At 34.1% G+C, this 11679-nt stretch overlaps 1 protein-coding gene across 1 annotated transcript; it reads left to right on the forward strand.

The window, feature by feature from the left end:
• Positions 1-817: 817 nt before the first annotated feature.
• LEA7 (Late embryogenesis abundant protein (LEA) family protein) lies at positions 818-3611 on the forward strand. The gene is made up of 3 exons (XM_006854331.4): positions 818-996; positions 2981-3235; positions 3386-3611. The coding sequence occupies exons 1-3, from the start codon at positions 937-939 to the stop codon at positions 3485-3487; spliced, it is 417 nt and encodes a 138-aa protein (XP_006854393.1). The 5' UTR covers positions 818-936; the 3' UTR covers positions 3488-3611.
• The last annotated feature ends 8068 nt before the right edge of the window (positions 3612-11679 follow it).

Raw genomic sequence — 11679 nt, forward strand, 5'->3', positions numbered from 1 at the left:
CGCTTTTTTTACTCATAAAACTTACATGTTACTCCCTAAACTTACATGTTACTCCCTATCCAACTATCCAGATTGAATGGCCGAAATGGTCTTGTCATATGGCTATATTATTTGTTTTTTATTATTTTTATAAAATGTTTTTATGTTAATTTTTGGCATCATTCATCTCTTAAACTCTTATTTATAAAAAATAAAAATAAAAAATTTTCAATAAAATAAAATAATTAAAATATTATTAAAAATTTTAAATAATATTTTTTATCATTATATTTTATCAAAAAAAATAAATTTATATTTTTTTAAAATACGCCCATTGATATTGATATGATGGCACCTACCGAATACCAAGCCGATCTCGCCTAGCCCCTAGCCTAGCGAGCTGAGCTGTGATAGCCAGGCTCTTAGACCATGCCCATGCCTCATCTTTTTTCTTTCTTGTAGGACTGGACCAAGACCCTAGTGACCCTCGATGAACTAATACCACTCGACGCCCACTGCGAGTCCCGAGTCATACACTGACCAAGACAAAACCAAAGGAAACGACAAAAAGAAAGCAAAGATCGTTATAAGTAAAACTGACACGCGGATACGTGCATGGCCATGACACCTACTCACCTAATACAAAAAGGACAACACAACGCCGTAATAGACACGAGAACCCAACCATGCGTAAGCACGTGCGCGATAATCACGAAGCAGCTAAAGCGAACGAGATAAGCGAACGACACGAGCTCAAACGTGGCAACTCGTGATACCATTAAAGGAACACGTGTCAGTTGAAGACAATCCACAAGACCTATAAACTGATACAGGAGTATACGTAGGTGGTACTGCATTGGGACATTGTTAGCGGAAGGAGTCGAGTTTGTAGTGTGGGCTTCTGTTCGTGAATCGAGTTTGCTGGACTTTCGAGTTTGTTCGGAGTAAAGAGAGAGAATGGCTCAGCGATCTGAGGATATTAGCCACAGCGCTGGAGAAACCAAGGGCCAAGTTCAGGTGGGTTTATGTGGTTACTTAAATATTGATTTTTATGTTTAATTGAGGGGGGGTGGACTCGATAATGTGCTTGGGGTTGTAGAAGTAATTTGTAATCTTGTCAAGGTTTTGGCTTCCATTTTCATCTATCTAACGGAGTGGTACTATTAATTTGTACCCTAAGATTTTGGCTTTTATTCTTGTCTAACGCATTAAAAACATATTAACGGTTTCGAAAGGGGTTCGTCATCCGCACTTAATTACCCAAAAACCAAAAAACTGCAATGGTCTCCTTCATTAAGGACGTCAAATTATTGCTATTAACTCCTTGAGTACTTCACTTGTTTTTCCGTTTTATTTTTATTTAGATGCCTCTTTCAAAAAAAATTAAAATACCTAAATTGCCTTTGTCTAGGTTTTTTTGGGAAGGCAGAGCAATAAGAGGCTTTTAGTATTTTGGCCTAAACGTTTTTTCCAATGTTACCAAATTCGATTTGCTTCGGCCAACTTCAAATTTTAAGCATATTGAAGAGAAGCGAAATTTGGTGCGATCGCTTCGGTTAGAATCTGACCGCGTGGGGTTTGTTTTGGGTGTGCTTCGGTCTGCTTTGGCCAGCCAAAAAATAGTTATATAATTTATTTTTTATTTTTTTATTTTTATTTTGATTTTAATTTTATTCGATGTATATGTTATATATATAAATATATTTTTTATTTATTTCAATTTTAAAATAATAAAAAAAAAATCTGAAGCCTTCTCCGAAACTTTAAAAAAATACGTGTAGTTGACCCTACTTACCAACAAAAATACCTCTCAGTTATTTTGCAGGTAAAATAAGGAATGAAGGGATTCACTTTTGAGTATTAGTAATGAGGAATAAGTAGGGATATTTTTTTTGTAATTTGATACGCTTAAGCAAAATGACAAAAACGCCGATAACAACTTGCATTTTTAATACGGTGTGTTCCTTATTCCTAATGTAAAACAAGGAGGTTTTATTCTCATGGGATTGAAGCCCCTTGTGAAGCATCTTAGGGCTTAAATTACATATTCCGCATTTCATTTCAAATGCTGAATGAGGCCAAGTTAAGTATTTTTAAAAACAAATTAATGGGTAATGGAAATACAAAAAAAAAAAAAAAAGAAGTAAAAAGTGTATTCTCATGTTACTAGAGAGAATTTGACTAGAGGGCTTCATCCTCTTTTAGTAATATTAACCCCCTTTTAACTCATCTTTTTACTAGGCATCTCTCTCTCTCTCTCTATCACACACATTTAACATGTTGTTTTATGTAAGACAAGAATATAATGTAGAGTGTGTAGTCATGTTGTTTTATGTAAGTGGCAAGAATATAATGTATAGTGTGTAGTCTCTATTAAGCAAGATGTTCTTGTGGCTTTTTCCCTTATATGTATCAATTTTTCTCATTGGCATTTTTTTTGTGTTTTCTTTGTTTTACCCCAAAGATTCATAACGAGGGAAAATCGTCCATGTGGCCTGGACCACGTAATTACATATGTGGTCTCAATAATGGTATAGCATCCATCTTATAGATGGTTGCAAGTCGGTGTTATGTCTAAAAACAATGTAAACTTACCGTCTAAATGTTTTCTTGTTACTTTTAGATTTAAAATTTTATTTAACTTTTGATATTCATGATCTTCGTGTTAAATATTACGGTCTTTAAAAATTAAGTAACATTTATTAATAGGCCCGCATTTATACATATGCGGGCTTGGCCGCGTGGAAACGGGGTCCTAGTGAGAGGCTTACAGGTTAAAAACTAAGACTAAGGTCTTTAAAGAATTTGTTGCCCCATGAAACCAATGAATGACGAAATTCAAAAGAGCTTTAGTGGAAAATTTAGACATAAAAACCAAGGTTACAAGCTTGAGGATAGAAACCTAGAATAACCCAATGATTCAACAAATAAATATAATCACTGTTGTTGCAATGTGTTTTAAAATTCACAATTTTGAAAGTTCTTTTCGCTTTTATGAAAGGTCAAGAAAGATGAGATGATGGAGAAGGGGAGAGAGACTGCTCAAGCTGCAAAGGAGAAGGCCGGCAGTGGGATGCAGGCTGCAAAAGAGAAGGCCGGCTCCGGTATGCAGTCTGCAAAGGACCCCGACACCACCGCCAAGGAGAAGGCATCTGACACGGCCACCGACACTAAGGAGAAGGCCTCCGATACTGCACAGGGCACTCGCGACACCGCCCATGAGCGCAAGGAGCAGACCGGAGGGATTCTTGAAAAGGTTTGCCTTCAACAACTACTCTTTCTTTGTCGTCCCTTCCTGCTTCGAAGGGAAATTCGAACCACGTGATTTGGCAGTTGTAATTTCTCTTCTTTCGACAGATGAAGAATGTAAATACTGAGAATTGTTGATATTTTTGTGGCCTGGCAGACTGGGGAGCAAGTGAAAAGCGCGGCGCAGGGAGAGGTGGAGACTGTGAAGAGCAGTGTGGGCATGGGAGGAGACAAAAATAAGGACGACACCAACAACTAAGAATGTCATTTTCAATTTCCTCTAGCTTTTTTATTCTCCTGTCTTTTGCCATGCCTTCTTTGAGGGTGTTGTATCCTTCGGGAAATACCATTTTACTTTCTTATAACAAGACTCTTTAGAATCAGCTCTCTTGGACTTGCTACTTCTTAAACTACCCCTCTCCCTCTCTCTCACACACAAAAGTAACTCAATTGAGTGGGGGTTAATTCAAGAGGGGAAATCGAGCCCCTGAACATTGTTTTGAAACAGTTGTTGGTGAGTTTTTTAAAGATTTGTTTTGAAATACTACCCTTTTTAATGGACTTCCCAAGTAAGCTATCCAAATAGTACGAGATTATTGAATTGCTGTGGGAGTTGTGTATGATGGTTGTTTGCTCGATCTTGCAACTCGATTGATGATGTCCATATTTGTATGAACTTGGGGTCATATGAATCGTTAAAATTCAAATTTAGTAGGAGCTTTCGGTGTGTAGACCACCACTCCAAGAAGATCCGAGGTAAAAGAAATGATAAAACCTTAAATTCCTACTCTACTTGATAAAACGGATCTTAAACTTCTAATCCACTTGGTAAAACGGATAGGGAAGGATAGGGGGCCATGAATTATATCCCAATAATAATAATAAATAAATAAGGTACATGAACAAATTATCTCGTGGGTTTAATCCATCTACGGTAGATTCCTATGATCACATGAGATTGCTGGGATCAATGGTAGATGGAGGGCATCCTAACGGACAATAATGAAGAAAGTAACCATTGTGATCTACTTATAGCCCTTCATTGTATATATTTCCTTGATTAAACCTTTTCCTCTCCAACCAAATATGACCCCTGTAGAATTTTTCAATTAGCGAACCCCACCTTTGGAATATGGGCTATAATATCCAACACATTATGTTGTAAGACCATACTTGTCCACATCATTTGAAAAACAGCAATACCAAATTATGGGAGATGAAGGAACAATGGATAAACAAATCGGCTTCCATTTCACCTTCCTTATACATCAAACACACATTCGTGATAAGTAAGAATCCCTTATGCATCAAACACACATTCGTGATACGTGATAAGTAAGAATCCCTTATGCATCAAACACACATTCGTGATAAGTAAGAATCTTATTTTGTGCTGTCAACCAAATAAAAAGTAAGAATCTTATTTTGGGCTGTCAACCAAATAAAAACTTACATTTATGTGGGATAAATCATTTCCATACTTGAGATTCCATACTTGAGAAATCATAGGTAAAGACCACCGCCTTCTATCATTGAAAAGCAGTCTATATGCGAAAACTGTCCATCACATTCTACCTCATATACAAAATCATCCTCTTTATGCAATGTAGGTACTCTCCAAATCCTGCAAAATATTCATCAAAAGAAAATAAAGGTCATTTTGCAATCTATCATAAGGGAAGGTGTTATTCCTGATCTTATCATTCCAAACTTCAACCAAATCTTCGACCCTAGCATTTGGCATTGCAACTTTCTCAAACAGTTGCGGGTAGACTAGTTTCAAGGTGAAATCACCCAACCATTGTGCCAAAAAGTCACGAAGTTCCCTGACTCCACAAACCATCTAACATTTCGATCCATCACCGGTTTACACGCATATATATCCTTTCATTAAAAAAACATATTAGCCCTGCCACTTCCTCTAGCTACCCACATCCCTTGCCTATCCATCCCAAATTTGGCTATTATAACTTAGCACCAAAGCTGCTCCTTAAACTGAATACTCCTCCATTACCAACACTTACAAAGAAGTGCATCATTCATGAGTGAAATCCTCCTCAAACCTAAACCACCCCTCTTTTGGGTACAAACCATAGTTATCGGGAGCGCCCCACTAGGTTGACACTCCCGCTCCGGAACCCAGGTCTGGCACTCTGTGGTCAAGATCTCTTCCAAAACCTGTTTCCAAGATTTTGGGAGCTCGCTCCTATTTTTAGGATTTTTGATCTCACTCACAACGGCACTCGCTCCCGCTATCGCACAGAATGTGTTCCCGAACAAATTAGATCCCCGCTGCCATAATTTTAGGATTGCAATCCCTTCGTTCCCGGAACTCCATCCTTAGGGAGGATCCCATCATGAACAAAAACAAAGCCACCCATCATTAAAATAGTAGGGTTATCAACTAAAAAACGTGTAGAAATTGAGTCTCTAAGACTCAAAGCAGCTATTCTAGTCCTAATTTTAGATGGATAATTTTTGGGTACTTCATTAAAAATGTTAATTTTCTTTTCCAATCCTTTATAAAGGTTTTTCATTTGAATTCCTATAGAAAACCAGTCACCCCAATTCTTGAATTCGTCAAGGCCAACTTTTATAACATACTTGAAATCTTATTGTATATTCAGGCGTTCATGGTTTCCCTATATAATTAACAGCTTCCCATTTGATTTCTCTATGTCTTGCTTGACTTTTTCTAAAAAATAAAGGAGCTTGAACTCTTATCTCTGTCAAGGATATCACCAAGCTTCACAACCATGAAGTTGCCTGTTATCCAGTGAATAGGTTTTCATCGAAGATTTTAGCCATTTTCAGAGCTTGTTTGGAGATCGTCATGGAGGTTTGGAGATCGTCATGGAGGTTTCGAACTTCTAGCAAGCGAGGTTAAGATGGGTATGTAGATTTTTGTTATTGTTGTGCTTCTAATAAGCAAGAAAGAGTCTACTCACTGTGAAGTCAAACGAATGTGTTCATGAAGTTAGAGAGAGAGAGAATGGTGCTTTTTGGCAGATGGGTCTATTGAATTACAGGTGCGAAGGTTGAAGAGGTGGTAAATGTGAAGAGGTAGTGAATGTCTGGTCAAGAGCGAGAGAGATAGAGAGAGAGGGATAGAAAGAGATGACAGGCGGAGATTGGCTTCAAGTTAAGCAGAACGCGATCCAACCTTGAATGGAGCTCGATCCATTCTACATAGGAACACATTTTTTTTAGATGGGGGCGCGTCTCAACTTTAAATGAGAGTGCGATCCTAATGAACTTTGGAACATGATCCCATTTTACATGGAACGCGTTCCTGTTAAATAAGGACCTCGATCCCAATGTATCGGGAATGTGCTCCCAGTTCATATGGATCTCGATCCGCAACTTTTACCCTCACCGAAACTCGCTCCCCAAACTCCAAAGCTTTAGGCAGCCCTCGATCCGATGCTCCTGTTCCCAAAACCGAAGCCGTTCCCACTCTCGCTATCGGTAACTATGGTACAAACCTTATCCCACCTAGTGATATTTTCTCTCCTCACCACATGAGCCCTAGAGAAAATTTCTCATCATGAACTCAATATGCTTAGCAACTGCTGTTGGCATATGTAATAAGGATATATTATATATATATGAAGGTTAGCTAAACAACAGTTTAAGAGAGTAAGTGGTTGGGAATTTATGGACTGTGAATATTCAATCCTGCGGATGCAAAAACTGGGAGCAAAGACCGGAGAAAAAAACAACCCAAAATCAAGTATTATACCACTGGAAAAAGTCTTTTGTAATATTAGAAAACGTTTTTGTACAGTATTTTTATATTTATTAATAAAATAAAATAAATGAATATAAAATCTGTCGAAAAAACGTTTGTTTCGATTTTATAAAAGAAATATATATAATGTGACCATTTACTTCTGATACAAAGGAGGTTACAATTATCATCGACTGTTAGATTTGAGATTGGATGGTTGAGGGTATGTTATCGCTTTACCACAAAGGCCAAAATAAAATTTTTTGAATTACTATTTACTTATGATACAAAGGAGGTTACAATTATCATCGACTCTTAGATTTGAGATTGGGTGATTGAGGGTGTGTCATGGCTTGACCACAAAGACCAAAATAAAATTTCTTGAATGTTGTACAATTGTATTTATTGGATTTTATATCTAATGCCCTTTTGCAGAACCTCCGATTGAACATTTCGATACATAAATCTAATAAAAATGGATGCGTAACTGGTAATAAAAAAAGGAAGTGCACCTTATAATAAATTATCTAACCATCTAAATTTCAAATTGGGCAGTGTTCACAGTTCTACATGATTGATATTATTTTTGGAATTGTTATAAGGAAAAACATGCCCACATCATGTGGATAGGTGTTGAGATTTCATGAGGAAAATTCAACGGCTACGACTTAGTCTCAAATTTTATTTTTTATTTTTTATTTAAAAATAGTAATTTTGTGAGATGGGTGTATTTTTCTAAATATAACTAACTAAAAAATTAAAAATAGTTTAAGAATACAATAGCCAAACCACCCCTAAATTTTTATCAATATTTCTATCCAAAATATTTTTGGATTATTTTTATTCAATTCTAGCAATAAAAATGAAGTTTATTACCAAAGACTATATCAATATTATTTTTAAGATAAAAATTAAAAATAAAAAAAAAATTTAATTTCAACCCTCGGATGTGGCTTTTTCAAACTAAAAAAATGTGCACCTTGTAAGTGTCCACAGCCTATGGATGCAATACCTTTATATATGGGAAAAGTTTACACAAAACCAAGGCTCTAAACAATCAAATTTGAGCCTACCTCAAAAATTTCACTAGAATAGGTTGTTTGATGCCCAAATATTCTCAAATTGATCATCTCGATATCAAAATGCATGGACATGAGAAAAAAATGGATTTCACGTTTTGGAAATTGTGTATTTTATAACACCTTTTTAACCGTCAATTTTCAAGATTTTCAAATTTTCATAGATCTATTGATCTACACTATTTTTTTGAAGCTTTAAACTTTATAAATAAGGATGAAAATATATTTTAAGGCTATCACAAATATTTTCAGTATTGAAACTATATTTCTCGACACTACTTGAAGGTATGCTCTAATTTGATTGTTTAGAGCCTAGGCTATATACAAATTGCACTCTTTATATATATATATATATATATATATATATATATATATATATATATATATATATAGTGCGATTTCTGTAAGGTTGCAACCTTAAACAATCCAATGTGCACCTCCAAATTTTATCCTAACATGTAATTTTATTGTAAAAAATTCTTAGTATTATCTTAAAATCTATTTTCATATCTAATTAGAAAATTTTAAACTCCAAAAATAGTTAAAATCAAGTAGATCTATAAACATATAAAAATCTTAAAAATGGACGGTCTAGATTATGTGTTGCAAGATGTACTATCTCCGGGACTCAAAAACTTTTTTTTTTTCATATTCATGCATCTCGATGTCTAGATGATCGATTAGAGGGTTTTTTCAACATTAAAACAACCTTTCCGATAGATTTTGAGATGCACCTGCGATTCTACATTGCGATTCTACATTTTAAGATTGCACCCTTATATAAACTTTTCCCATATATATATATATATATATATATATATATATATATATATATATATATATATATATATATATATATATATATATATATATATATATATATATATATAGATCTTTAGGGTTTTACTAAGAGTTTTTAACACCAAAATTATATCTTCATATCTTTATATATATATATATATATATATATATAGAGAGAGAGAGAGATAAAAATATATCTTTAGGGTTTTACTAAGAGCTTTTAGCACCAAAATTATATCTTCTTGTAGATTGGGGACGTGCATATTGTTAAATACGTGATGTCCATGGTTGTTAGGACTCACATGACTAGTTTTCTATTAATTAAATTCCGAATCCAAATCCTGTTAGTTAGGAAACAAAAATCTCTAGGATTTGTGCATCCACGCGATTCATTAGATGGGGATTGATGTTATCTTATTTATAAGAGGATTAGGAGATGAGGGTCACGTGGGTCTTCATATGGGATGTTTCCCTTTATAGAACTTGTTTTCCAGAGAGAAAATATGTAGAAAAAAGAGCGCAAGAGAGAAAGTGATGCAGAGAGACCGGCCGAGACAGTATCCATCAGTTTGCTTTCATTTTGGGACTTGTTGTGATTGCTTTACACCATTCTGGACATGGCTTCATCATGTTAAATCTTTCCATGCACAATAGGAAAAACAATAATATAATATGTATAAGAGAAAGCAAAAAAATTTTAAAAATCAAAAGAATGATAAGACATATTTTTATTGTAAGAAAACTGTACACATCAAGCTTAATTATCATAAACTGAGAAATAAAAATAAGAACCAAAATAATAATAATACTTGGAACAATAATAATCAAAATAGAAACAATAAGTACTTGAATTGTGTAGTCTTAGAATTATTGGCTACCGACCTGAAATGAAGAATTGGTGACCAAATTCATAGAGTTGAGAGAGATCGCAACTAATGATTAGCAAATTTATGTGGAAAATGACATCTATTGTGATGTACTTAGTATCGGTACTAACAAGTTGTGTCTACTTGGATGAATGAATTTCATACTTACTGATACTTTGCATGCGTCCAAAATGAGACACAATTTGATTTTTATTTCTAGGCTAGATGACAAAGGATATGAAATAAGGTTCAAGTTAGGTCGAGTTCACTATTGATATATATTGTCGAGCATTAATGTATGCTACTAAAGTTAACAAATTGTACCGCTTGAAAATTGATAAAAATTCATTGTATTCAGGTTATAGTGATGCTTATTTGTGTGTGTATGATTCATATTTATCATATTTAAGATTAAATATATAAATAAAGATAAAATAAATAAATATAAAAAAAATAAATGGCTAAAAGAGGCTTGCTTCCCAACTTACAAGAAATTGTATTCAAAACATACGATCTCTGTATTTATGATAAATTAAATAAGAAATCTTTTCCTAAAAGAAAAAAGTTTAATGAGTTTCTTAATATTGTACACCCTAATATATGTGGTCCATTAAATGTAAAAATACATAAAATTATAGAATATTTTATAACATTTATAGATTGATTATTCTCCTTTTGTATACATAAATTGAATTAGTAGAAAATCAAATGCATTAGAAGCCTTTAAATAATATAACGTTGAAGTAGAAAACTAGCTAAGAATAATATTAAAATTCTTAGAATTGATCGAGGAGGTGAATATTGCTCCGACTTATTTGTTCAGTTTTGTAAGGAGCATGGTGTATTTCACCAAACTACCATGCTATATACGCCACAACAAAATCGTGTAGCTAAAAGAAGAAATATAACTCAAATGTACATGGTTAAGTCTATGACGAGCTAGTTTGGGTGAGGCTCTCAACACTGCAATGTATATTATTAACTGTATCCCAACTAAAGCCATAGACTAAACCACACATGAATTATGGCCTGGGAGGAAACCAGACCTTAGTATTTTGAAAGTTTAGGATTCTTGGGTATATGTGCTCATACCACCACAGTATAGAAATAAACTACAAAGTAAAACTATCAAATACTCATTTACATGTTATTCAAAATATTCTAAAGGCTATAGATTTTATAACCATGATATTATATCATTAGTTGAGTGTCATGATGCTCATTTCTTAAAAAAACGTTGATGATGAAAGTATATATTAAATAAACGTGTTGACTTATATGAAATTGATAAAGATAAGGGTGGCTTGAAAGCCCTATTACTCAGTTCCCTCTAGAATTAGGGAAAATTGTTCGTTTGAACCTAGTATATCAAATAGACCCAAAAGAACTAGAGCCCCACTTACTACCTTAGAGAAAGTTTTCGTATTCATGAATAAAGATAACTATTTTCCAAAGAGTGAGGATGCAATTTATGAACCCCAAAGTTACAACGAAGGTACTAGCTCACATGACTCAGCTAAGTATATTCAAGTTATAGATGATGAAATTCAATTAAACGGAATCAAGTGTGGGAGTTGGTTGATCGCCCTGAGGATAGAAACACCATTTATTGCAAATGGGTCTTAAGGAAAAAGTTTAATATAAATGGATCCATAGAAAAATATAAAGATAGATTAGTAACTAAGGGGTTTACCCCCGAAGAACGGTATAAGATTAAATAAAGGCATATTCTCCAATAGCCAAATTTATTTATATTAGGATCATCATAGCATTAGTTGTATATTATAATTTGAAATTATTTCAAATGGATGCTAAAATGGCTTTCTTGAATGGAGAATTAAAAGAAGATATTTAGATGAAGCAACCAGAAGGATGTGTTATTAGAGGCCAAGAATACAAAATATACAAATTTAAGAAATCGTTATATAGCCTAAAACAGTCTTCTAAGCAGTGATAATTCAACTTTCATAATGCA

Source organism: Amborella trichopoda, chromosome 7 (assembly GCF_054954075.1).
Source record: "Amborella trichopoda isolate Santa Cruz 75 chromosome 7, AtrichopodaSantaCruz75HAP2 v2.0, whole genome shotgun sequence".
Lineage (NCBI taxonomy): Eukaryota > Viridiplantae > Streptophyta > Magnoliopsida > Amborellales > Amborellaceae > Amborella > Amborella trichopoda.